General features: G+C 52.9%; 10 protein-coding genes across 10 annotated transcripts; 3 read left to right on the forward strand and 7 right to left on the reverse strand.

Moving 5' to 3' along the window:
* Positions 1–1624: 1624 nt before the first annotated feature.
* Positions 1625–2443, reverse strand: AYL99_08454 (hypothetical protein; the record flags this gene model as incomplete). Its single annotated transcript, XM_018839962.1, has 1 exon — positions 1625–2443. The coding sequence occupies one exon, from the start codon at positions 2441–2443 to the stop codon at positions 1625–1627; it is 819 nt and encodes a 272-aa protein (XP_018691083.1).
* Positions 2444–3374: 931 nt separating this feature from the next.
* AYL99_08455 (hypothetical protein) lies at positions 3375–5349 on the reverse strand (the record flags this gene model as incomplete). The annotated part of the gene is made up of 5 exons (XM_018839963.1): positions 3375–3828; positions 3893–4264; positions 4332–4945; positions 5007–5136; positions 5186–5349. The coding sequence occupies 5 exons, from the start codon at positions 5347–5349 to the stop codon at positions 3375–3377; spliced, it is 1734 nt and encodes a 577-aa protein (XP_018691084.1).
* A 1652-nt stretch (positions 5350–7001) lies between these two features.
* On the reverse strand, positions 7002–9260 carry AYL99_08456 (hypothetical protein; the record flags this gene model as incomplete). The annotated part of the gene is made up of 1 exon (XM_018839964.1): positions 7002–9260. The coding sequence occupies one exon, from the start codon at positions 9258–9260 to the stop codon at positions 7002–7004; it is 2259 nt and encodes a 752-aa protein (XP_018691085.1).
* Positions 9261–9754: 494 nt separating this feature from the next.
* Positions 9755–10649, forward strand: AYL99_08457 (hypothetical protein; the record flags this gene model as incomplete). The annotated part of the gene is made up of 3 exons (XM_018839965.1): positions 9755–9802; positions 9880–10069; positions 10183–10649. 3 exons carry the CDS (start codon positions 9755–9757, stop codon positions 10647–10649), a joined length of 705 nt encoding a protein of 234 aa, XP_018691086.1.
* Positions 10650–10794: 145 nt separating this feature from the next.
* On the reverse strand, positions 10795–12152 carry AYL99_08458 (hypothetical protein; the record flags this gene model as incomplete). Its single annotated transcript, XM_018839966.1, has 3 exons — positions 10795–11727; positions 11795–11841; positions 12098–12152. 3 exons carry the CDS (start codon positions 12150–12152, stop codon positions 10795–10797), a joined length of 1035 nt encoding a protein of 344 aa, XP_018691087.1.
* Positions 12153–13360: 1208 nt separating this feature from the next.
* On the forward strand, positions 13361–16558 carry AYL99_08459 (hypothetical protein; the record flags this gene model as incomplete). Its single annotated transcript, XM_018839967.1, has 1 exon — positions 13361–16558. The coding sequence occupies one exon, from the start codon at positions 13361–13363 to the stop codon at positions 16556–16558; it is 3198 nt and encodes a 1065-aa protein (XP_018691088.1).
* Positions 16559–17762: 1204 nt separating this feature from the next.
* Positions 17763–19595, forward strand: AYL99_08460 (hypothetical protein; the record flags this gene model as incomplete). Its single annotated transcript, XM_018839968.1, has 1 exon — positions 17763–19595. The coding sequence occupies one exon, from the start codon at positions 17763–17765 to the stop codon at positions 19593–19595; it is 1833 nt and encodes a 610-aa protein (XP_018691089.1).
* Positions 19596–19759: 164 nt separating this feature from the next.
* Positions 19760–21460, reverse strand: AYL99_08461 (hypothetical protein; the record flags this gene model as incomplete). Its single annotated transcript, XM_018839969.1, has 3 exons — positions 19760–20151; positions 20242–21141; positions 21226–21460. 3 exons carry the CDS (start codon positions 21458–21460, stop codon positions 19760–19762), a joined length of 1527 nt encoding a protein of 508 aa, XP_018691090.1.
* Positions 21461–23045: 1585 nt separating this feature from the next.
* AYL99_08462 (ER lumen protein retaining receptor) lies at positions 23046–23877 on the reverse strand (the record flags this gene model as incomplete). The annotated part of the gene is made up of 4 exons (XM_018839970.1): positions 23046–23506; positions 23576–23642; positions 23733–23791; positions 23856–23877. The coding sequence occupies 4 exons, from the start codon at positions 23875–23877 to the stop codon at positions 23046–23048; spliced, it is 609 nt and encodes a 202-aa protein (XP_018691091.1).
* A 771-nt stretch (positions 23878–24648) lies between these two features.
* AYL99_08463 (hypothetical protein) lies at positions 24649–25833 on the reverse strand (the record flags this gene model as incomplete). The annotated part of the gene is made up of 1 exon (XM_018839971.1): positions 24649–25833. One exon carries the CDS (start codon positions 25831–25833, stop codon positions 24649–24651), a length of 1185 nt encoding a protein of 394 aa, XP_018691092.1.
* Between the last annotated feature and the right edge of the window lie 856 nt (positions 25834–26689).

A 26689-nucleotide genomic window follows, 5' to 3' on the forward strand; every position in this document is an offset into this window, starting at 1 on the left:
GGGCGTTGCGATTGTCATTCTCTGCACGATCCATTGTTATTTGGTAACTGGACGAACTGATCTTTCTAGAAGACTTCCGGAATCCCTAGGAGATAGGCAGCGCATACCTCTTTCGGTTAGCAAATTTTGAGGTGGATGAATACAGCTTTTTGCTCTCCGATATACCAATCAATGCCTGACTCTGTGTTTCTGCTCTGTCCCTACAACAAACAGGTCTGGCAGATATATACTCCGTCGGAAAAATACTTACCATCCCAGAACCTCTATCAGAGAGTACTTTTGAATTAGAGTTGGCCCAAAACATGAGGACACCAAGTGCAGCTCGTATTTCTCCGGGGCTCCTCCATCCCCAACCTGCTCCACTTCAATCCCCCGCCATGATCATACCTCGTACATTTGATCCACGTCGGCTACCGGGGTTACCGTTACGTTCTATTTTTCTCGGTCCTCGGCTCCGCCTTTTGGGGGTGAGTCTCCCAAAATCCTTTTTCTAACGATGGACACACTCTGCATCCCCGTGCCAATCGCGGCCACCGAGTTCGAAATCCCCTCGAAGCGCCTGCTCCCGGAGGTACGGCCCTCTGGAAATAAAAGCTGCCCAATGGAGGAAGAAGCTGGATGGCTTCATACATGACGGTCTGAAGAAAAGGTCATACTTCGGCCTCGTTGAAGCGGACGAACTCGCTGGCGAGACCTGCTTCTCGTTCACGCCTCTACCCGGTTCAAGAATCTCTGATGATTGTGAGGCGAGCTGAGTAGGCAATAGTTCATGGTTACCGGGCTTTTTTCTACAAACATGTCCTTCAAATACACGGGGATGGACTTGTGGTCGTTATCATCGTCCCTGATCAGTTCATGTTCCTTCACCTTCTGTTCGGCGAGGGCTCTCAAACAGATGCTATGCATAGTCATTCCGAATCATTTGATATTTGACTCCGATGTGTAATGATGGATCTTGTTCGCTCGTGGCACGACACTAACCCATACGGCGTTGGAGAAGACAACCTTGGGAAAGGTAAGAGTCCCTTTCGCGTCACCCCTTCTCAAGATAGTTGGAACTCTTCAAAGGCATGTTTTGGTGATGTTATCTGCAAACATCAAAGCATAATCCCTCAGACAAGCCAATGCAGTCAGGAAGCTCTTCACCTACCAATAGCGAACAAGGCCAGCCAGTCAAGCCCTGCATCTTCCCCCGGAAACCGCAGGTGACATTGATCTACGCACGCCTCCAAGTGCGCCGTCGCCCCGACAGAGACCATTGCTGAATGTTTGTTCAGCAGCCGAGAGAAGAGATGAGGGGGAAGTATGTATATAGTGCACTCTAATACCCTAGAGCCTGGAATAAAAGTGATCGAACTATTCCATTTTAACAGGTCTATACTAGTGTGGCTGATTTGTGGAAAAGCATCATTTCGGGGAATCTGGCCAGTGGAATCGCGATCCGAGAGGCTCGGAATGTAAGTTGGTTGGGCGCCGGTGCTAACACAACGGCGATGGGGCTTTGAATGTGGAGAAACTTCAGCACTGGTTGGCCTACGGTGTCGATTGCAGAATGTGGACAGGTTGGATACGAAGAGATCACGCATGTTTCCACGTGAGATAGATTTGTGTGAGGGTAAAAGTATCATGCAGAGTTGGCATAGAGGCTGGAAGCTTCCACCTCGCGCAGCCAAAGCCTCCAGGGTCGATGAGCAGACTCTCGGATCGACCAGGTCGTATCATCCACCTCCTTCTGACTGAGGAAGCTAATACTGCCATTAAGAGAGCCACTTGCAGCCCGCGTCAGCAACGCCGTGGTCTGGATCATGGCGTTCTTCTGCGTGTAGACGGCCCTCATCACACAATCTTGGATACTTCCGGCGAGGACAGTAAAACCATGACCTCGCATCAACGCCACAACGTACTTTGGCATGTCTCCTCCCACACCGCCGGCAGCAAAAGATTCGGCAAGAGAACTTCCTAGGCGAGTGTTGCGGACGAGCAGATCGCTGATGTCGTCCGCTTGCTGCGCCTCTGCGATATCCCAGACGGGCACGCTGGTACCGAGAAAGCCGGCCATATGGTAGCATGCGCGGAGGGGGACACCACTGATCGTGTACGGGACCACGGCCTCGGAGTGGCTGTGAATGACACTCTGAATGCCCGGGTAGCGTTTGTAGCATTCGCTGTGAATGCAGCGCTCCAGAAACCCCAGCGGGGCCTTGGGATCGACCGGCTGGGCGTCCTCGACGTAGTATTCGATCAGATCCTCGGGCGAGGATATGGTTCCTGGTGCGGCGTTGCGAGACATGACAAAGACCCGCGGGTCGAAGGGGTGTCGGAACGAGAGATGGCCAAAGGCATCCACGACATTGTGGTAATGGAGAATGTGGCTGCCCGAGATGAGGTCGCGGTAGTACTTCTGGAGAACGGCCTTCTGACTCGGTGTCTGGGTCGTGGCCATGGTTCAGGCACGAGGTGACAGGGTGATTTTGTACCCGCAAGGAAGAAACTCAGAGACGAGTCGCAAAATCTAAGATTTGGCGAGAAGACTCGGCCATAGTGGAAATGGTTCACTCTTTTATCGAAATGCGGAGAGCCATCCGGGGGCTTTCCGGGCCCGAGGGGCTCGTCAAGGAAGACAGACCTGATATTCGGTACACGGGTTCTACATTCGCTATCTCGCCATTTCATACACCGTAAGCAGTTTCGTTATGCTCCTAGAGTGTTGTCTCGGAGATACAGCGTAGGCAGAATGAACAAGGATCCTAACCAGGCTGGTAGTGCCTAGAGGAACTATATTCTCCGGAGTATATTTCGCGGCATCCCCACTGTGGCTAGGTTTATCCATTAATTGTTATTCTTTCATCCCTACGGCCAACCAAGGAATTGACAATCCTCAAGCGGGGAAGTGCTGGCAAGACGGATCTCCTTCCGAATTCTCATGTGCATATGAGGCTCTGTCCAGGCGGAAAGGAGTGTCCGACAAAAGCAGTCGCACGGTTTCCCGTGGATGCTCGTGGTTTCCGAAGTATCCATGTAGCGGATGCGAACACCTGCGTCAATGCCGGGAATTGTATTGTTAATATCGGAAGTTGGGTTTATTGTCCGTTTTATACCCGGAGAGTTCTGTAGTCAGCCGAGTTACTTGAAGTAGGGCGAATATCTTCTTTTATTACTTGGTATAAGTCCTCAAGGTCGAGTCTGTAAGTTTTTAATATTACAAGTGGCCAGGCCAGCTTCGCTTTGCGCTAGGCAAAAGATCCTAACCGCTGGAGAATATTTGACCTCACTCTCAACACTCCCCGTTCATTCCATTCTCCAAACAACATGCTTTTGGTAGGAAAAATAAACACGCCACTCCAACGTGCTTATGAGACTGGTATACCTAACACTTAGACCTTCTCAGCGTGATGAGCATGGCTATCCCTAGCTTTGTCGACTTCTCTGTCGCCCTCGAGCCCTCTTTCGGTCTCTCCACTGTAGATTCCCCTACCTTCCACATCGTCTGATGGACCAACCTCAGTACCAGCCTGTCTTCTGATCCGGGCCATCTCCGCCGCAGTGGGTGCTTCCCACTTCGACGATTTCATCGGAGACACATGTTCAATATACATTGTGTCGATTTCCTCGAGTGTTCGGCCTTGGCCTTCAATGACGAAAAAGTACACAAGCAGTCCTGCAGCCAAGTTGCATGCCGCAAAGACGTACCCGTAGCGGAAATCGATCGCGCTGATGATGAATGGAGTGAAGAAAGCAAGGAGGAAATTCCAGGTCCAATTGCTGGCGGTTGCAATGGCCATACCCTTGGCCCTGTATCGTGATGGGAAGAGTTCGGCAATCAAAGTCCTGCGCGTCAATGGTCAGCAGGTGCCCAACAACAGTGGTCAATTGGGTGGGGGATTTTTCTCACCAGACCATAGGACCCCATGTCGTAGCAAAGCCCAGGATAAACAAACACGCGAAAACGATCATAGCCACACCGGCTTTGGGTGTCGTGGCTGGGTCTTGGTTGTCCAACGAGAAGTGGCCGACTGAAGCAAAAATCATAAAACAGACAAACATCCACAGACTCCCGGCGATCAACGACTTTCTCCGCCCATAGTGCTCAACGAGGTAGAGGCCAATGAAGGTGACTCCAAAATTGACACCGTTCAGGATCATCTGTGTGACGAAAGAACTGATCTGGACGGACTTGAAAATTGTGGTGCCGTAGTAAAAGAAGAAGTTTGCACCGGTGAGCTGTTGGAAGGCCTGTAGCATCACACCAAGAGCAATTCGATACCTGGAATCAATGCGTCAGTCTCAAACCTCTCGCGAGCAATTCCAGGTTACTGCGGATGACTGCTTACCCCATTCGTGGCGCCCGAAGCATAACTGCAAATTCGTGGATGGGATTTCCTTTCGTTTGATCCTCAGCACGAAATTTGCTCTCAATCTCCTCCATTTGGGTGTAGATGGCGTAATGGTTGGCAGGAGCACCGTACACCTTCATCAGTGTTTGTTTGGCCTCTTCGGTCCTCCCTCTGCGGAAGGCATATCGCGGAGTTTCGTCAAACAAAAGCACGCCCAGGCCCAGAATAAGTGTCCAGAGCCAGCCGAGGCCTATAACAATTCTCCAAGATGCCGAATTGTTTTGCTGGCCTTTGTAAGTCCCGTAATTGAAACACGCGGCGAGGAAAATGCCAAGGGTGATGAAGAGCTGGTAAGTGCACACAAGGGCACCACGGATCCACGGCGGAGCAGTCTCGGCTTGGAACATGGGGACAAGAACAGACAGTGCCCCAACTCCAAAGCCGGCGACAAAACGACCGATCATGACTTGAACCCAGGAATCGACAGATGCGATCTGGATGACAAAGCCGACAGAGACAATGACAGACCAGAAGCTAACTGAGAAGCGACGACCAATCCTATCCGCAAGAGGAGCAGCTAGTAAAGCCCCGAGAAGAGTTCCAATGGAGAGCTGGAGTGTTTGTTGGTTAGTAAAACTTTGAAAGCGTAGTAAGAAAGCAGCTTGTCCGTACCATTGCGACTATGAGCCCGGACCTGACATCGCTAAACTTGTATTTTCCGTCTCCTTGGGATTGTGCAAAGCGCTTTTGGAAGTCTGGCATCTCCAAAAACCCAGAAATCTGGCCAGTATCGTAGCCAAAGCTAGACGGTATATCAGTATATGCACTGCCATCCAGCTGGACTAACTTACATCAAGCCACCCATAGAGACTAAACAGCCCATTGCCAGCGAGCGGCCAGTCACTCGAGGGAGCGGGGAGTAGTCAAGGCCGGCCAGAGAGCGCCTGACATCCTCACCCTTCTCCGAGTTAGGATTATACTTGTCGAAGTAAATTTTGGTGCTGATGCCCTTCATGGTGAGCGGTAGTGATCAGGTTGCGATACCTTGTGCGAGTCTAACAAGCCTTGGATGATGGGCACCTGTGGGGAAGTAAAGGGGGTTTATTATACAACGGTCAACCTTGACTAATGCCTCTTGGGCGCTGATATCATTGTGTAATGGAGCATTCCAACAGGGCAAGGGAGAGGCCACAAGAAACCTGGGGGTAGCCTATGGGAATCCTACCGTGGAAAAGTGGCGACGTAGAGCGTCCACATCGGCTACCGAGTGACAGCCCGGCACGCGGCGAGAGGACCCCAAGACACAGGGGTAGCGAGGTTCCCGCTTGGACAAGGTCAGACAGCCATCCATGAGAGGTATGGCCATGTCAGGGTCCGTGGGCCAGGAGCGGACGTGAAGGCTGTGGAAAGCACATCGCGGGCACTCTCCCAGTAATGGCATTTTCCTAGCCCGAAAGGCCGACGTCACATTTGTGTTTAGAGTGGCTTGGCAAGGGCGGGATGACATCACAGCCCATCTCTGTCGCCCATCTTCCTTCGACTTCTGTTTGACCATGTTTCGAGCAACAGGCCATCACCAACATCGACCGTCGCTGCTCACACCCACTGGGAAGCACAAAGTCGATCATTGCGTCAGTTGAATCCTCCTTGCCCATCTTCCCCATATCATTGGGGAAGGTCCAGCCATACCACGTGTCCGCCCCGAGGTTGCCTGGTCGCGATCTTCGATGTGCTTCTACATAGCTCTTGTTTGCTCGGCGGCGGAGCTCGAGATCTTAATTTCCCTGTGTGATCACAAGGGGTGCAGGCACGAGGGCAAGTCAAAAAATGACTGCGGGATATAGGTGAATGCATTGACGAAGATCCTCGAGAATATATGGCCCGTGAGGAGGGCAATAGCCATCGAATGTTTTGAATTGTGCAGTTTATGCAGCCAATTTACCCTGCCCGAGCAGCAGACCTACAATGAACTTGTTCCCCAGCCGTGCCAACGGGTCCTGCAGGGGTGAACCGACTACCCTAAAGAGGGCGATCTACTTGATGCCACTTTTTCCCTCGTCATGGTACAAATAGCTTTTCGAAGCAAGACGAAAATGCTGTCTCCAGATAATCCGGGTGCAATCCGAGATACAACATTCCTCGACAAACCCGTGGCTAGCAGCCGAATTCTGCTTCACTCATGGTTCGTTACGGGCCAACGTCGCTGTTGATCCGCGTCACTTTCACAGCCTCATGAGTCAGCCTTGTCAGAGCCAGGTCGAGCAGCATGCCTCCTCCTTAGTTGGCGGAACCAGTTGGTATGACTACATGAGATATACCCGAAAACCCATCAATTGCATGGTCATCCCACTGACTATAACTCTGCTAAAGTAGTCGCTGCGAACGACACGGAACAGTGAGTTTGTTATTCTTCTACTGAATTGCTGCTCTGTCTGCCATGTTCGAGCTTATGGAAAAGTCCATATGTCGCCATGTGATGGAACAGTCTCAGCTATTATGGACCGCCTCTTATGCTTCGCAGAAATTCTCATGACAAGGTATACAGTTCTTCATTCTGATGTTCAAGCTCATTTACAAGCATAGCGCAGCCGCTGTAAGTAATGTCCTGGCTTCCATAATCTCTAATTGTATAGTCCAAGACCTCTTGACTTCATGTCGTCTGCACTGTCACCGCCAGCCCATGACCCTCTCCTGTCGTCTCCGCCGTGGCTCATGCTCGTGCTCCATGGCTTGAAAATCATCTTCGTCCAGCTCATCGGAGTCCCACTCATCCTCCTGGTCTTGCTGTGCAAGCTGCAGAAATCTTTCCAGGCCCATCGCACGGACAGGGCCTGCTTGCGCGCCATGGACGGCACCCGGATGGTTTCCTTGGCCAGGAGCGGCAAGTGGGAGGGGTGCTGGAGGCTCCGCATTTTCACCGTTTCCATTGCCGTCGCCGTCTGGCAGACCTTGTATATCTCTGCCATTATGTCGGTCTTCGACTACTCGTACATCTTGAGCTGGCGCTGCGGCGGGAAGACGCCCGCGACCCCCGGCCGGACCTCGGGCTTGCCCTCGAGCTTGCCCTCGAGCCTGGCCAGCGCGTGCAGGTTCGTTCGCCATCAAGACTCGATGGTTGGCTTGCTGACCACCACCTCTGCGTCGAGGTCTAGCTCGGGGGGGGTTTGGTGCTTGCGGTGGTACCGGGACTTCAATTTGAGCTTGAACTCGCTGTCGTTCTGGGAGTTCTATTCGCTGAGGATTGTGTGCTCCGGGTCGCGCAAAATTGACGATTTCGATGTGCATCCGCTGGTTGCGTCGTTGGTCAGGGGCCGGCTCTTCGTCGTCGGTATCTTCTTCGTCGGCAAAGGGCCGCCCGTGGTCTCCTTGGAAAGCCACAAAGTTCTGAGGCGGCAGCTCTTCGTCGTCGGAGTCATCGTCTGCGTCATCAAACTCGTCCCACTCTGCAAGATGAGGATTGTGGAACCGATCTGCACGAAAGCCTTCACCAGCGCCTTCACCATCTCCTTCTTCGAGCTCCCAAAGACGCATATAGCAATCGCTCTTGGGGTCGTTGAAGTGGCGGTAAGGGTTGTCGGGCATCAGATACGCCGAGCACAGATAACAGAAATGGGTTTTGCACTTGAAGCAAATCATATGATTGCAACCCATGGTCTTCTGCGAGGCTGCGTTGCAGGTCGGACACGGTGTGGAATACTTCTTCAGGTATGCCTCAGATGCTTTTTCTTCCTCGTTGAGCTCCTTTTGTCGAGGACTGCATCTCTCGAGTTCACCGTGCCACCCTCTCTGGCAGACCCTGCAGAATGCAAAACCGCAATCTTCGCACACGGCCACGCGTTCAGACATGGGAATATTTTCTAGGGCGCTGTCTTCGTCGTCTGACGATTCTGACTGTTCTTCTTCTTCCTCCTCTTCATCCACGTCATTCATTGGGTCCAGAGGTTTGGGATGTTTTGTGGACTTGGCGGCTCCCTGGCACCATTGTCGGGGACAATAGATGGTGTTCTTGTCCGATTCCAGCCGCTTCTTTCTCTTAAGTCTCACGTACCGCTGGACAAGTTCTTCTTCGATGGGGATCTGTAATAGTTCGCTGGGGTTGAGTGTTCGATCTTGTTTCCGCCTCTTCAAAGGTCTGCTGTTCCTGCCCATCCGTACAGGCTCATCTTGAGGGCAACTCGGGGCGAGACACTTGACATTATCAACGTCTCCTTCTGTGATGCAACTCTTGTAGAAATCCTGCAAACATGTGACGCAAAAGACGTGTCCACACAACATGAGCTTGTGGCAAGACGTCCCTTTCTTCGGCTCCAGGCAAACTCCGCAGTCAAACGTCCCTTTCTCAAAAAGCTCGCGCTTGGTCTTGAGGTCGAAATCCAGTAACGCCAATTTCAGATCGCTTGAGAATTGGACGTCTGTCTCGCCCGCAAGACCAAAAGCTTGTTCCGCCTCTTGCTGGATATGGTCGATATAGGCATAGACAACCTGGTCTTTTCCCAGCTCTTCCCATAATCTCGCACAGTCATCCTTGAGCCGTCTCAAAACCGTTCGGGGTAGCCACTGAGGCGTAACGGACAGCGAGACAACGGGAGGTTTGTTGGCTGGATAGCCTGGCTGTAACGAGATTCGGAGCGACAGCGGGGGTAGATGAGACAGTTCGTGGGCATCGAGGGGAAGCGCAGGGTTTTTGAACTCTGGATTCACGTCGCTTTCATTCTGACTCTGTTCAGGAGAGGTAGGTGGCGTGGGAAGGATGGGTGGCGCACCGTCTGCTGAGGGTTTGAAGAGAATGCGCAGAGGCTGGACTGGCGTCACGACGAGATCGAGGGTAGCAGAGTATGGGTCTTGCTCATCAACCACAAGTTCAGGGTAAATGGCGGCGATGGTTGCCAGTTCACTCGCTCTTTCATCTTCTGCGTTCTCGTCCATGTTTTATGTACCAACCACTGCGTTGATCGAAGACTGTGAGTGTGCGGGGAAATAAGGGCACTGCGGGCGGATAGACGAGTTTATAAGAGAGCCATGAGATGGGAAAGGGAACAAACAATAAGAGACACACAATGGCCTCGTCGTGAAAGACTGCTGTAGAAAAAGGAAAGAGTGCAGGCGTCTTACAAGGGACGCATTATGAATGCTGGTCCTCGGCAGCAGACAAAAGAGTCTCGACTCATTCGCCGGATACAAAACAGTCAAACAATGACGCACCAAACACACACAAGGGCCGCCATCAAGGTCGATTCTGATTGAGGGATCTAATTAGCATCGACCAACAGGGGTTCAGCTCTTTGGTGGCTTTCGCCTCCGCCACAAACTTGCATTCAGCCTCGCAAGGTCTCTCTTTTATCTCCCGTCTTTCTTCTGGTTCGACTCATATTTTCTTCGCCGTTGATAGAGACTCGACTCCTCCCGGCCGTCTTCCAAACATGGACGACCAGCCCCTCGCTTCCTTATCGCTCACGCACGTCCGCTACGTAGGTCCCTCCATTCCTTGACCGCACTGGAAAAAGGAGACTTGTCCTGTACGTCGTGCACCGCTAACAGCCCCCAGACTCCCGGTGACCCCATATCCTATGCGTCAGCATGGCTGGCCCTGGTGCCACAGGGTCTTTGTGTGGTCTACGTGACTCTGATCTGGGCATCGCGGGAGGCTGAGATATTCCTCATGTTTGCCGGCCAGATGGCGTGTGAGGTGGTGAATTTTGGGTTGAAACGGTTGATCCGGGAAGAACGCCCCAAACGTACGTTACGTCGTGCCCTTTCCCGCCGCCGTGGATTGCGCCCATTGCTTGTTTGATGCTCTACGGCTGGTTCGGTTCGTATTTGATTGATCCTTTTTGTTGTGGACGAACAGAAATGACCGGTAAGGGCTACGGCATGCCCTCGTCACACTCTCAATTTGTCGCCTTTTTCGCCCTCTCATTTAGTCTGTTTTTGATCTTCCGCCACGTCCCCAACCCTTCAGCAAGCTACCCACCCACCACACTTGCCGAGCGGCTCGTTTTGTCTTTCCTCGCCTGCATGGGCGCCGGGGCGGTCGCTTCCAGCCGCGTGTACTTGAACTACCACACGCCAAAGCAAGTTTGGGTTGGGGTGGCTGCTGGAGCAGTCTTTGCGGTCGTCTGGTTTCTGTTCACCTCATATCTACGGCATTATGGGTGGCTGGATTGGGCTTTGGAGAGTTGGATCTGTCGAAGGCTGAGGGTGAGGGACTTGATCATCACAGAAGATATCCAGGATGCCGGCTGGGGGAGGTGGGAAGAGAGGAGGAAGAGGAAGAAGGATAGAAAAACAGCTGCCTCTCGCCCGAAGACTCGATAGCGCTTCCTCGATCAAGGCTGATTCGTTCAACATTAGTTGTTCTCGGAAGCCTACGCCCATGAGAGTATATAGAGAAAGAACGTCTCCTTCTATCCTGGTTCATTACCTCAGTCGAAACCCTCATCAATAGGTGTGGTGCTCCTGTCTATCGTCGTTTATTGTTCGCAAACTCAGTCAAGGCCGCCTCAGATGCCGTCAACGGCCACAGTCCTCGATAAAAAGCACATGCGCCTGTGATTAGAAGTAGGTAATACGCCACGGTCCAACGTCGCCCCAGTTTTTGGCCCTTTGTCGAGGCCTGGACGAGGTCTGTATCGTCTTTGCCGCGGATGGCAATAGGTGAGATCGGGTACTGTTCCGGTCTCCTCAGGCGGCCCCAGAAACGAGGAAGCCCGACCCAATTACAGAATGAATGAATGATGATGCAGGCGTAGATCGAGCTCGTACGCACGTAGATGAAAGCTGCGAACCATCCAAAAAGCGTCGTGTAGGCGAACTGGAACAGCGACCTCAAAAAGACCGGCAGAAGTGAGATGTGAGGGTGCGTCAAGTGAAACTCGTAAAAGTGGTGGACATGCGCGACGCCGAAGTAGAGGGGTGTGAGGAAGACGATCCTGCTCGGGGATATTTTGGCGAGGAGGTGGATCGGAATGAGAACTGAGCGAAAGACCACTTCCTCCGTGATTGGGCCGGCGACGTAGTTCCTGTAGCCTTGCCAGCTGCTCAAGGTTTCGGTAATCGCAGCGACACCACGTTTGCGCAAGTCGTCAAACTCTCCCTCGACGAAAATCTTCTCAAAGAGTGGCCCAACATACAACAGGAAGGTCAGGGTGAAGGATCTCAACAGGTCCCACGGCCGGATCGGCCAATATCCCAGCATATGCACGGCCTCGGTTAGGGAAAGCTTCGCCGTTCCCAGGAGCAGATATAGAGTGCCAGCGCTACCGAGGATACAAGCCACGGTGACCGTCCGAATGCGTGCGCGGATAACGCTGGGAGCATCGCGGTTCAGTGTCGGTGATGGCCGAGTTGATGATGAGAGGTAGAAAGGGACCACGTAGACAAGCGTGCACGCGACCTGGTGGAAGAGGATCGATCAGCCATTCGAGCGTCGCCAGAAATGTTCAGACCACCATTTGGCGTACCGATAGAAGGGCTGCCGTAGTAGGCGAGATGACAGGCTTGTCCTTGTCTGGTTTCGTCATTCGGGGTCAGCAACGAGCATCAGCCATCGAGCGCCAGTCACGACATTATCGATATGTAACCGCATAAAGATGCATGAACAACGCGACAACTGGGACCATGGATTGATCACAGGGTGGATTCGAGGGGAGAATTGTTGAGATTGACAACCCATTCATCCACGGACATTGAAGGTCTGTGGGAAAACTAGTTTCAGGGGAGCCGACACATCGACACATGCGAACCAATGAAGCGTTCCAACGCACCTGCATGGCCAAAATACGTGTTTCTCAGCTTGAGGAAGAGGTTGACAGGAGCCATGGCGATTGCTGCGCGCTGGCGGCCAGCAGGCAATTGGTTAAGCTCCAATAATGCGGGAGGAAGAATGTGGGCAGAACTGAGCGGTGAGGTTTGAATGAAGTGGACTTTGGGATAAAGGGGATTGTTTGTCTTTCCCAAAGAAGAAATGGTGGCGATGTCGAGGGGCGACGATGAGGTCAGATACCAGAGAGAGAGAGGCGGTGACCAGAGGCGATGCTCCTGTGGCTGCCACGGCGAGAATCAGATCGTCTGTTTGGGGACTGAGCGACAGCACTATTGACTTGTACGTCCCCCCAGAATTCCGACCCGGAAAATTAAAATCTCCCAAGCACCCACCAGGCTGCGTGCGCCACAACGCTTCTTCCCTCCCCCTATCGCAGCCAGATAGATTATCGCGTTAATTTCGTGACACTCTCGGGTCCAATCGGACATTTTCGATGCTGGCTGTGTGCCACGCGACCAAGTTGGAGAAAGCCTGAGACGCGACCTTCCACCCCATTACGCGAGGTGGTCCTTGACACAACAAGCAATCGTAGTGAGCAGAGCACCCAGCAGTGTACGGAGTACTCCAATTTTACAAGGGTTTAAGCCCCCTAAAGAGAAGGACACAGAGACCTCTAGGTGCCTTCAGGGACTCGCAGGGCGGTTGCGTCTAGGCCCACCAGCCTCTAGCCCCAGCTGCTTTTTCCGTGCTGGTCGTCCACAAAGCCATCCATCCAAAAACAACCCTGCGACTCTGCCAACTGCACCACCACTTGCACTCCCAGAGACACACGGTGAACAACATCCAACATTCTTTTCTCACGGACATACTCACACAGCTCTGCACATACCACACCCAGTCCAGGACATCAATCGCTCGATTCCACGCCACCACTCTCGTGGCCGATCAGATGACAATTTAACTCGCCCTGAAGCATGCATATGCAGCTCCGCCGGATCGTCATCCTCAGCCGAGCTTCGAGTCTTTTGAGTGCAGTATATCTCCGATACTACTGCCATGCCATGACGCTGGCACCGAGACTTCAATAATACGCAATCCTGCACTTTGAGCGCCCACTCGACGTCCTTTTCCACTTCGCACACTTCACCTTCAGTCGTTCGTTACCCTCCCAGCGTTCCTTACCAAAACCTCCCTCGGGAAGCCGCATTGAACCCGCGAGTCACCGAATGCATCACCGGCTGCTCGTTGCGACGATGAGATAACTATGTCCTCGTCCCCTTCGTCGGTTAAGCTCAGATCGCCGAAGCGGACTGCTCCCAAACGTATACCGCTCCAAGAACAAACATCTTCCGAGACGAACGAGATCTCAGCTCGTCTGGGTCAAGAACCAAGATCAGACCAAGGGGCCTTGAACATATACAATACCACTCCGTTTCCCACGAAGCCTGCCCATGTTCTCCTCCCCAGTGCCATCCGCAAGAAGAAGAGCTTCGGGCCAAGCCCACTCGTCGACAGTTCTGGGCTTCTCTCGGAGAGTGAATCAGGTAGAAGCAGCGATGCTTCCCGGAGCTCGCGAGGGTCCGGGTCAAAGCCAACCGTTAGGCTCAAGCGGTCGGTCAAGGCATTGAGAGACCTGTACGAATCTCAAGCCGAAGAAGCGTCCCGTCCCTCCACGGCAACATCACCGGCGCTCCGTCCAAGCACTGCCAGTTCGTACCGATTGAGAAGCATCGGCTCCAGCGAAAGTCTATCTGGCGCATACGGCTGGGAGTCTCTGCAAAAGATCTCTGCTGATGACTTGGCGTTGCTACCGCCTTTGCCGTTGGGACCTCATACTCTCAAGAGGATTTCGTCACGGTCCTCCTTCACGTCAATCCCAGAAAAAGCAGCGGCCACTTCAACCCCGAACTACAAAGTACTGGCAGTCACGTCGAGTCCGAGACTGCCATCATTCAGAGACTTGAAGGGTCCATTGCTCGAAGCGTTTGAAGAGGTGTTAAGTTCCGAGGCTGCGAAAGATGGCTCATCGAGTCCCAACGTTGTCCGGCTCGCACCTACGTCGAGCCCCAAACAATCGCAAAGCCCTGATCAGCCGTCCAGCCCCAATGTGGTGCGGCTTGCGCACTCTTCCAGTTCAGAGCAGTTTCAGAACAGCGACCTATCGTCCAGTCCCAACATTGTCCGTCTTGCACACACCTCCAGTACCGAACAGTTCCAAAGCAGCGACCAGTCGTCAAGTCCCAATGTGATCAAGTTGGGACCGTCGTCGCCGCCAACTGCCCGATCCGGCTTTGCCAAACACTTTACGCTTTCCCGATCTTCTTCAAGCTCTTCGAGGAAAAGAAAAAGGTCAGAGTCCGGGGGAGGAAAGTCATTTGCGGAACGAGTGGGAGCAAGGAACCCCTTAGCATCGAGTCCTCCCGTTCATCGTTACATCTCTTCGTCCGCAGCCGCAAGCGTGAGCTCGCCTGTCGACCCTGGATTGCCTTCTTCCGCGCCGCAGAGCATCCAACAGCTCAGCGAATCTGTCCACGACTCTAGCCCGGTGGTTCAACCTTTGGCGAGAGACGATGCGACCTCTGATGATAGTTCCGTCGTCGATACCCACGCGAGTCTTCAAGCTGCGCTGAGCTCCAGTCCACCACGTATCCAATACCCCATTGTTCGAGCTCCTGCTGTAAGCCAGCACGCTGGCCTTGCAGTGCCCAAACGTAATTCCAGGTCCATGTCCACAGAAGGTTCTGTGGCGAAATTCGAACCACGGCTATCGGCCGTGCCTTCTGAAGGCTCGTGGATGCGACCCAGGCCAGCCAGTGAAGCCTCGTCTGTACCTGATGATCTCGACCAATATCTCAATTCTGAAGATCTGGCCCCGGCGTCCACCTATATCATCAACGAAGGTGCAAATTTGACGCAAATCCGACTCGTGCCCGAGACTCAATCAGAAGCCGAGCAGCAGTGCGACTCTGAATGGGAGACCGAATACAGCCATGACGAATTGGACCCTCACCACAATGAGGCCACGGACGAAGTCTCAGCACTACCCTCGAAAGAGTATGCATATAGATCACCACCCCTACGACCAAGCCGGAGCATCGGCTATATTCACTCTTCTTCGAATAATTCTTCACAGCAGTCAATCACACGACTTAATTCCATGAAATCTTTTACGAAGTCACGACACAACAGATCCCATTCACCCTTGCGCCCAGGCTCTTCCGGTAGTATTATGAGTGTGGTGCCTGTCCCCACGTGGGCTCGAAGATATTATTCGGGCTTCTACAGGGACTCCTTTCAGTATCTTTATACCAGCGGTTCATATTACAATTTGAGAGATTTAGCGGCGACCCAAGCACCCATTCCTGTACACTTAGAACCACCCTCACGGCCCGAAACGTCAAAGTCAAGCGTCAATACCAGCCTGCGCAATATCCATCAGGGAATGATGGATGGCGTCGGTGGTCCTTTCCGACCTAGGAAAAAGCCAAAGCTCGAAGCCCGGAAATCCCATCTCCTACCTGGTGTTGGACCGTTGGTCTCCAACCCAGTGCGCCCTCCACCTCCTGCCGCTCTCGCCTCGATCAGCCGACGGCAATCTTATCCCCAAACCCAGTCTTTTCCAAACTCCCACTCTCGCTCAGTTTCCTTGCCATTACATCCTGCAGACCCTCGGGCTCACTGGGCCGGGCTTGTCGAGATCCACGAACAACCGCTCCAAGACGGGCGAGGATCAACCTACATGATCCGCCATCACAGCTATACCTACAGCGTCAATGGTTCTCAGTCCGACTCGCAAAACAACCAGTCTGTGATACACCACCCTCAAGCAAGCGGAGGTGGAAACCTGTTCCGTCGCTCTTGGCATCGATGGTCCTCTTCTCCTCACCTCCATCACGACGCCCGCTTGGACACGGGCTCGTCCGTCTCTCGCGGCTTCGGCTTTCCATTCAACGCGAAGTCGCGCTGGACGACGGGTGTGCCTGACCTCGTCGCTGGTGGGGAGCCCCAATCTCTGTTGCACATCGATCTCCGCTCTATCCAGGTTATCTGCTTTACCGCCGGTTTCCTCATGCCCGCGGCATGGTTCGTGGGTGCCTTTTTGCCCCTTCCCTCGAGGCCGGCGAGTTTCGGGGACATTGAAAAGGAAGTCTTGCAAGAACAGCGTCAAAGACAACGCCAATCGTATCCACCGCAGCACTCCCGTGCGCAATCGTTACGTTATTCTCTTTCCCGACAGTTCAGTTCCGATCGTTCCCACGCAGAACAGGAGTGGGAGTCGATGGACATCTTGGCCAGACTCCGCTGGGAACGGCACGCTGCCGGCGTGGCGGAACTCAAATTCCAGAACGCACGATGGTGGAGAAATCTCAATCGGTGGATGAGCGTCGTTGGTGTGGTTGTATGCGCGCTGGTGGTGGTATTGGCGGTGTTGGGGACCAAACACAATTGGGGAGACACCTAGCTGGACGCTAACAGCGTACGTCTGGATCAAACAAAACCACCAGCGCATGTATTGGGCAAGAAAAATGGAGCTACAGACGGTTCCAAAGGTGCAACAAGAACTCCTGGGGGGAAAGGGGGTTTGTGGGGGACGGCGAAATCTTTGATATCGACATCCTTGTTTTCTGACCTCGACATTTCTATCAACTGTATCTACATACATTTTCCTTTATTTGTTCAGGCATCGAGCGAACCAGCGACGTTCAGATCCCCTCGACGGGACAGATTTCTTGCAGTCGATCAAAATACCATCTACATTATTCTATCCCCAAGTCTACTGTTTCTCGTATTTGCTGCGAAAGAATCCTCCTCCCTAGTTTCCACACGTTGCAACTCTCCCTTACATTCCGATGGCAGTTGCCTTCCCATGGATTCCTCTCCCTCCTCAGTTTAACGGCGTGCGTTTGACGACATACAAGTACTCAACAAACACGCTAGTGCTGCCTGCTATGTTTCCACCTTAGCGTGCTATTGGACGGGCCTGCTCAGAGCCGCTGGATGTTCGGTGCAATGGCAAAAATGCCTCAGAACACGGTCTGGACAAGTGAGACGTGCATTTGCTGTGGTCCAAGCCCGTCAGGTTTTGTTATCCGGAGGGCTAGCTGACAGTCCAAGAGCCTCATAAGCTAGCATTGACAGCTTCCTTGAACGACAAGACCCCCCAGATTTGGAACAAACTTCGGTGATGTCAGAACGACGCAGCGTGCCATCAATAAGTTAAGCCGTCGAGATCTTCAGAAACACTTCTGCAATACCAGATTCCGCCGTCTCAAATGCTATGCCCCACTAGGTGGCCGAGCACTACACGAAGACTTTAGGCTGGTGTATTTCTTTACTTGTGAAGAGGAGCATAGAGGATGGCTAATGCACAGATCTTGGATCCTGCAAGGTATTTTCCCTTCCCATTCTATACGAACGTTGAGATGCACGGTTTATTGACGCACTTCTGCAACAGTTGCGAAAACCTTAAACGCCGCGGTGAGAAGAAGGCGTTTGATCCGATCCCCATGGGACGACAGAGCAACGAGAAGAAGCTTGGAGATTTGATGAAATCTTTCCCCATGAAGGAATGCAAAGCTGCGAATTGCAAAACGAAAAGGGACTCCATGGCCCGTCTAGTACCTCGTTGTAAGTTACCGGATTTCCAAACATGGGCATTGGGAGTCATGGCATGCGCGTCGACAATCCGTGGGTCCTGGCGTTACAGGGGAGTCTATTCCCCTGTGCAGGCCAGATATGACTGCATCAAAGTTATCAGCGACGCTGACGAAAGCTCATACTGGGGCGAGAACGCTGATATCTTCGGTATTTGCTGGGTGATTTATTGGATGGCGGATGAAATTGGGCAACCGACACCTGACGACGCCATTCACAAGGGTTACAAACACAACCTACTTGCAGCTGAGGAAATAAAAAATGCAGTGCTTGATGTTCCAAGAACACGGTTCTGCCAACAGCGAGTATGGAGTCTAATCACAGCTACTAGCCGTGGTATTGCGAATCTTCCATGGCTTACCGAAGCGTTGCTAAACATGACGGACCGTCTCGACGGCGCCCACGTGGAATGTACAGCTCAGACTTGTCTGCTTGGTGACGAGAATTCGACTGCGAAGCCACAACTCCACTACCCGCGTCCTCAAGAGCCACCTGCGGAATGTCCTTGTCCGCCATTGCATTGCGACATGCGCGGGAGGCATAGTCGATACCTTGTGCAGGTCGATCGCACCCGGCGTCCCAATCCAGCGGAGCCGGACACCATCAATCTTGCCACGGTGGATTGGGTCGAGGACTTGCTGGAACCCCTCACGCGAGATACTCCATACATGGCTATTTCCCATGTGTGGCTCGACGGGACAGGTCGAGGAGATCACCCTCCAGGATCTGTCAACACATGTCTGTTCAGTTTCTTCAATGCATGGGCCATCAATCAGGGATGCGAGGCCATCTGGTGGGACGTCCTTTGCATTCCCGTGGGAGAAGCCAGGAAAGAAGCCCTGAGCTGGATGCACAAGAACTTCTTCGATGCAAAAGTGATTCTTGTTCACGATCGAGAGCTGACACGTCTACCTTGGACAGATGACGAACAGCCTTGCCTTGCTCTGGCCTTGTCAACGTGGTTTAGTCGTGGATGGACTGCACTGGAGCTTGCCGCGGCGAAATCTGAAGACGCGGTTAAGGTCGTCTTTAGGCATCCCAGCGACCGGAACAAACAGGTCGTCAAAAGCCTCCGCCAGATCCTAGCTGGAACATCCGGTGCGAAACCGGTCCATAAGGCTGTGTCCGACGTCATCAGGCGTATAATACATTTTCGCGAAAGGTATAAGGACAAAAGATTTGACGCTGTCTCCGAAATTTTGGCAATCTTAGAGCCGAGGTATACATGTTGGCTCAAAGACCGTCATTATATTGCGGCGCTTCTTGCAGATATCCGTACCATCGAGGAAACGGCGCAGCACTCTGAACTTGATCCAGGCGGGAACCAGAAGAACTTCACTCAGTTTATCGTCCGGGAGATAGGCAGAGTGTGGCCATCGTCGTTGTTGCACGGCAATGTCACCATGGCCGATTCTGGCGGCTGGTCCTGGTGTCCCATGTCGATATTCGACCTGGCCAGAGGAATAGCGGGGGAAGAGCCGCTTCGTCTTGATCGGGAGCGCGGCACTGTGAGAGGCACTTGGGAGACCTGGGCAGTCACAGAGAGTATGGTCGTGACCGCAGCCGACGCTCACATCTCTGTACATGTCCGTGTTGTTGAAGCTTTACAGTCTCCCCGAGATTTACTCATTTTATCCGCCTCTCGCGGAAGCAAGAAAACGAACAGTAAGATCACGAAAGACGTCCGCTTTCTTCTGGTCAAGACATTCGAGCCGACGCAGAACAGGAGATCCTCGAGACGAGATACGACTGGATCCTGGCTTGACTGTCAATACATTGGCACTGTGAAGCTGGGAGTGGCGTGCATAAGCTATGGCCGTGATCGAGGAATATTGTTGAATTAGGCGCACGCACAGCGAATCTACTACTACTACTACTACTACTACTACTACACACAAGGATGGTTGGGCATACATTAATATCAATTTATCATTCGGCTTCGACTCATCAAAACCCATCCTCCCCTTAAGGAGACGTCACAAATCAACGGAAGTATAGAGATTATATATTAATCAAGAGCGTCAGCACGCTTTCCGCGTTCCTCTGAGGGTGGTGACTTTGCACCATCGTTATTTGGTTTTGTTTCAGACACGTGGACAAATTCTCCATGATGGTTTCCCGAGGAGATCCCACTCAGTTCGTTTCTCCAGAACTTCAGGTCATCACCTGTCGCTCGAAGTCCGCCGGGGAAGAATACCTTGATGAGCGATGTGCCGACGCAAGAACCATATTCTGCTTTCTTTCGCTGCACCTTTTGGAGAACGTCGGGGACCTTGGGGCCACAAAATTCCTCCTCCTCCTTCTTCTTCTCAAAATGCAGGCCAAGGCAAGCGGGACTTCGACTGGCCCCGGCGGCCACCAAGGTGTACACGCTTCCAAGAAGGCCGATGCCAAACAAGTCTAAGACATAACATCACAAGCACATACGTCAGCTTGACCCACGGTGATAAACAAAATCTGGGAGAGGGGGAGGGGGGTGTCCTTCCAAACCCGCCACGGTGATCGCAAGGAGGATCCAGCAGAGAGCCAGGATCGCTGTCGCGCAGCGGGTTGCAAGCGATGGGACCGCGACGCGTGAATTTCGAGCGAGGATTTCGAGGTCAAGACCGGCATCCCTCGCGGCGACGATGACTACGGCCGTGCGGGTGCCGTTGCCTCTGGTCAGCGTGACCGTCGAACTACCCTTGGTCCGACTATAGTTCGCCCATTTCTCCTTCCGCCACTGGGGGAGCGAGGCTCCGCACACGGCGAGACAGTTTCCGGTCGAGGTGACCAGAAACGGTGCCCAGTCACCGTCCATGGCCCACGGGAGAATCGACACGGCTAGCTGGATTATGATGACGGCGCCGCCGCAGAACCACACCCAGTCGAGGCTGGGAATTCCTTGTTCGGATTTCCGGCCCTTGTCGACCCTGTACACCACGACTCGGAGGGCTTCCCATGGTCTTTTTGGGTGTTCTGCTGGCTCAATTTCTGGTTCCGGTGGCCGGAAAGTATTCTGCTCGTCGGTTGTCTCGTCATTGGCAACCCTGCCGTTCGCGAGCCTCCTGGAGGCATGTGACTCTGCTGTTGCCTCGTCCTCGTCAGGCTTGTCAACATTCAGACGCTCGGCAGTATGTGGCTTTTCCTTTTGCTTGCCAGTTGCGACATTGTCCTTCGTTCGTTCGGAAGTATGCGGCCCGTTGTTTGTCCTGTCAACGGCAGCCTCACCCTTTGGCGGCTCGGGAGGATGTGACCCTTCGATCGCCATCTCCTTGTCTATCTCATCGTTCAGAAAGTCGAATAATTTGCACAACACCCAAGAGTTGGTGGTCCTAGAATGACCATTTTGCGCATTCACCACCAAGATGGGCTCCCGGTGGTTCGGCATGAGCTGTCCACCTGTTTCTCCTGCACGTCAGCCTCTCAACTGGTATCGGCAACGAGGGATGATAGGGTATATATTATATATGTATAAGTGGAAGAGAACCGGACCCTCAATCGTAGACAGCAGCATGCTGCACGAATAGGTGACCCATCCAAACGAAAATGGAACAGGCGTCCATGCCCGTCCAGCGAGCTGCGCGATGGCCGTCTGGACAATTTCGGGGCCCAGCAACAGCAGTACGGCGATGATATCGCGAGGGCTTCGCCATTGAGCCGACAGGCGAGCCGCGGTGGTCGGAGTATTCTCTACGACTTGATCCCTTGGTGCTCCTAGTGGAGGCATCATTAGCAGAGTACAGAGAGACAGAGACAGTAGTGGAGCGCCGAAGTCTAACGAAGAGTGCGGAAGGGAGGGCCCGAGGAACTAATACCACTACTAAGTAGTAAGTTCAAGATGAGCCGCCCGACGACGTTGTCCGCAGTACGAGGTAATTAGATAGAGGGAGACCCGAATTCGACCTTGCCGAAAGCATCATGGACTCCGGGAATGATATTACGAGCCGCCGACACAGCGCCTCGTATTGGATCACTTGATCAGTATTATTAGTGAAGCCGGAGCCATCCCCTCTCTCTCTGACTTGGCCAATGTGGTTATGTATCTCGTGCGTTGAGGGAGAGGAAGCAATGAGGGAGAAATTCTCCTAGCGTGTGATAATTACATCCAAGCACAGCGTTGGCCATAATACTATCCCGCCCTGGGAGAGCATACATACATATCCGGCACAGCCACCTGAGGCTACTACTTACTGGTACCTGCTTTACTACTGGTAGAAGCGAATGACCTCCTCGAGACGAACCGACAGAGCAAGTGAGGCAGGAAGAAAGAAGACATAGCAAGTAAAGTAGGGAATGCTGGGTGTTTCTTGAACCTCTACAAGATGTAATTAGTCGCTACGAGACTCAAATCATAATATGTGGAGGAGAGTGTGTCACTCGTACGAGGTGAAGGAATGAATGAATGGCTTTGTGGAGAACATATAAGTACATACGAGGTACATAGATACACACCCACATATACTAGGTACTCACTCTTCACAAACCCCGTCGGTTGGCAATCCCTCACGCACAGCATCCTCGTCCTACTCCAGTTCGTGTTGTAATACAATCAGTTGTTTTATTTCCCACTTGTGGCGGGAAATCAATCCCCTTGAAGTGATCTATGTATCCGTACACGCTCGTGTTAGTCCCATGATATCGAGCGTGTGAGATCGATGCTCCTCGACCACGAGGGTTTTGCTACAGTGTCTCATATCGGCACGCGGTTTTGACTTTGCTGGCTCCGTCCACGCTCATTCCTGCTTCGCCGGCGTGCTCTGGCTTGGTTTCAGACCCTCCCTACTCTCTAACCTAGGCTCCCTCTGCATTTCCAACGCCCGGAACCAGTCCTGACTTCCAGGGATAGTGTGTTCGCTTTTGCAAGCATTTGGAATATTTGAGGGCGGAGACAAAACGATGGTAGATAGTCCGATCCCTGGCTTTTGTCCCCCGCAAGCACCAACGCAAGATGAGAAAGGCACTCTCTGGGGTGATGAAAGCCCTTCCGTTAGGCAGATTTAGAATATACAAGCAGACCACTTTCAAAAGCTGCCCTTCTTTTTCTACCCCGTGCTCCTCCAAACGCCTGGTCTTGACCTCGGTTGCAAGTCCGCTCGTTGGGCCAGGCCGAAGATACGTAAGGAGGATGGACCGTTCGAGGGCTGATCGGAGGGCCGAAAAGTCTCCAATGAGGACAGCCTTTAAACAGGCAGTTTGAAGCTCTTTCCTTTGAGAACCCTAGATTCACACACACCAGTCAGTCAGCTTCATCCTGGCAACATCTCGCATCACCTTCCACTTCCAAGGCCAATTACGCGGAAAATTGTCAACACTCACTTGGTGTAATAAACCCAGAAGAAGTCCGAATAGAGAACAGTCTGTATCACGCCGGCGACCACGGCAATCGGATCAAAATGCCCCTCTGCAAACCACCGGTAGATCCAGTTCGGAATGTACAAGGCACGGTATATCCCCAGCGCAAAGAGATAGTGTGTGGTGATGGTCTCGGCCTCGCCCGTCCTTTGAAGCATGAACAACTGCGGCAGAATGGCGACGCTCTCAAGCCAGATGGAGAATGCCCACAGCACTTCGGGGATGGTGTAGCGATAAGGAAAAAGTAAAGCGAGGACCGCAGAGCCTCCGGTGAGGTAAGAAACGCGGAATGTGTCGAGGTTCGGATCGTGCGTCGGCTTGTAGTCGTTTAACATTACGTAGAGGGTGTAGAGCGAGGAGGAGAGGAAGATGAGTTTGAAGATGGTGTTCCATGCGCTGTCGGTGAAGGTCCAGAAAAGATCTGCGCAAAACCGATGGCTATGTTAGACAAAAGGTTGTCGCGCCGTTCAAGCTTGGGGGTCGGACGAACCAAGGTACCTCGTCACGTAGACGAGAAAATATAACGCTTGGGTTTTGAAGGAGATGCCTGAGCACGACTGTTCCGACGGCACGAGCAGATGATCAGCATTGGCCCTGTTTCTCTCGCCGGAATTGTGTCCTCATGGTAAGAGGATTCTTCGACATACATTCGAGACCTTCATCTTGTGAAGAAGGATGAAGATTGAGACCAGATGCGACAGGTCCGCTGGGCAAAAAAGAGACCGATTAGCATGTGGCCCATTCTCTCTGTGGACTGGTCTTCCGCATACCTAGCAGCCTGAAGAGATTCATGGTGGGCGAGAAACAATCGGTGATGAGCAGCTGGGCACTGCGCGGAGGGAGGACGAATTCCAACAATGGCGGCCAAATCAACTGGGTAGATTGAAGGAGTCGCTATCCGAAAAGGCGCAGGAACGCCGCAATGAATTCGAGGGCAACAACTGAATTGGGAGAAAAGAAGCTGTCGAAGGGAATCCGTGGACCTAGATCGCGAGACGAGTGCTAAAGGAGGGACAACTGCGTACTCTACTCGGTGCGTGAGATGAGTTGAAGATGCGACAATATGCCAGGCTGTTCAAGAATCTTTTTTGGGCCAAAGGGACCTACGACGCGCGCATGTGCAGGCGCAGGCTGTGATTGGCGGGGCGGCGGACGGAGTCCTCAGAGTTCCCAGTTAAGCTTCGTTGGGGCTGATGAGGAGCTGTCAGCGCCGAAGACCCTGCACGTAACTCGCCTAACTGGGGCTCCCAGTACCCAAAGTCGCCAATTGAGAGCCCCTAGTTCCGGGTACCTCTGTGCCTAGCTCCCCCAACTGGGCGGCTGTCGACGTACGGCAACTTCCCCCAGTAGTGGCGCCCCCTGAGATACGTAATAAGCCCTACTCGGTAACCCGTGTGCAAACTGAGAAAACTCCGTAGTTCGTGCAGATAAAATGTCACAGCGAATCTGGTTAGCCGTAATGATCAACCACTATCTCCTATAGACTCCCGCATGCATATAAAAAGATTGAGCATAAGGTAAGCATCGTTCCCCCTTCTTTCCCCCTGGGTGCCCCCTTTCTTCCTAGTTCCATGAGTCAACATACCGGAACTTCTTCAAAATCCTGACTCGTCCAGGCCTCTGGCTTCCTTGATCCCGTTTGACAAGTCCTGTCTGAGACGAGGGATCATCTTCTTCCCCATTTCTTTCCACGAGCTCGTCCTGCTCCGTGTCGAAGCATATCTCCCCGTCGCGACCAGCACCCTCCTTGCACACAGGATAAAGCTCTCGCGTCGACATATCGCAATAAACCCCTTCGGAGAGACTCACGAAATGTGGTCCCTTGGTGTACGTGCCCTGGCACATTTGCACTGCACTCGAGAGGTCCAAGTTGCTTTTGACTAGCGCCGAGTCGAAGTCGAGGTTGGCCGAGGGGCTGTCATTGCCAGAGACGCTGGGCAGAACCAGCTGTCTCCGGGATAGACTAGGCTGGTCGTCCTGCATCATTATAAAAGGATTCAGGCACAAGTCTTGCATCGATGTAATGTTGTAGAACTCCGGGTCCTCGTCGTCGACGATCTGCAGGTTGAAGCTGATGCCCGGGAGTCGAATACCATTCGACCTGTGGCGGTCGATCCATACACAGGCCGCCGCCTTGCCTTCGCCGTTGGGCAGGACGGTGACCGCAGATTCATAGTGGTCTGCACCACAGACTCTTCCCAAGTTGCCCGTCATGGTGATCCCAGACCCATCAGGAGCTGTTACGCGGATGCCTGCAATGCAAATGGGTGCCTCACCAGTATTGGTGATGAAGATCCAGTCAGGTAACTTGTCACCGGGAATGGTAACGCTTTGTTCCCCTTCGCCGAATTGCCCCATCCCAACCCCTTCCTCGATGCTGTTGCTGTTGTAAATGGTGACTCCCGGGACCTCATCATAGCCGTAAGTCTCCTGGTTCAGCCGGCCCCAGCCTTCCATACCATTTATTACCGTGACCGTGGTCCCCGGCGACGATCCTCCCCCAGCTCTCCGCCTCAGAGGCAGCATATCATCTCCGCCATGCTCCCAGTAGTCGCAGGCCGGTTTGTCGAACATGCTTGTCTTTACCGGCGTGCCACAGGGGTTGTGATCGCATTTGCGGAAGGTGCCACATACTATCGCGACCGAGAACGAGCCTGAGACACCAAGAATACCGCCGACGACTGTGGGCGCAACCCAATGGGCCTTCACCCAAGAGCCCACCCTGAGCCAAGAGGAGACGTTGCCCATGACTCCTGTGGTGAAAAATAAAATACAAGGACGTTTCGAAAACCGAAGACCTCGTGTACAAGTCCGGGACAAAAATTCTGACGAAGCAATTTTGTTCAAAGGGGCAGCAAGGTGAAGAAGAATGGACACAGGCAGAGTCGTCTTGAGTGGCAGAACGGCGAAATCCCATGGCTTGCCTCTGTATATATACAGCACTTCACAGACATGAGGACCTGGTTGGGAAATAAACTTCGAGCGGCGAGGCTGAACAGATGGTTCGCCATCAAGGGCGGTGATCCATCCAAAGGTTCGCTCCCACAAGGCCGCAGCATGCTTTAGATCATTCTTGGTGCATGAATTCTAGCCTTGTGACCACGTTGCTCGCGGGTGAGAGATTCTAGATAGGCGAGACCAGAGGTTCTCGAATATCGGATACGAGGGTCGTTCGAACTCAGTGCGCCGAAAGGGATAGTAGATGAATACCTCGACCTCACCTGGGTCTAGGAACGAGGAAGCAGTTATCCTCATGCATCCCCGAGGTCAGCCGTTCTGGAGAGAGGCTCTTCCGGTCGGAAGTGGCGGGTTGTATTTCGTTTCCTTCCCACAATCTGCGGAGAAATGGTGTGGTTTCAAATCCAAGACAGGTTTAAGAAAGGTAGGTTCAGTGAAGACAATTCATCCATCGTGGCAGAGCAGTGGACCTTGCCTAAAGCTGCTGGTCGAATGAACTACGTTATATGTAGTCTATGGATACGTTGATCGATCCCAGCTCCGGCCCAGTCGAGCACACTTGTCTGTGCCACTGGCGAGTGTCGCAGTCTTTTTCTCCTGTGTAGTCAAGTCCTTTCTTCCCCATCCCGTTCGGTCCCAATCTCCT

The sequence above is a fragment of the Fonsecaea erecta genome (assembly GCF_001651985.1).
Source record: "Fonsecaea erecta strain CBS 125763 chromosome Unknown Scaff7, whole genome shotgun sequence".
Taxonomy (NCBI): Eukaryota; Fungi; Ascomycota; class Eurotiomycetes; order Chaetothyriales; family Herpotrichiellaceae; genus Fonsecaea; species Fonsecaea erecta.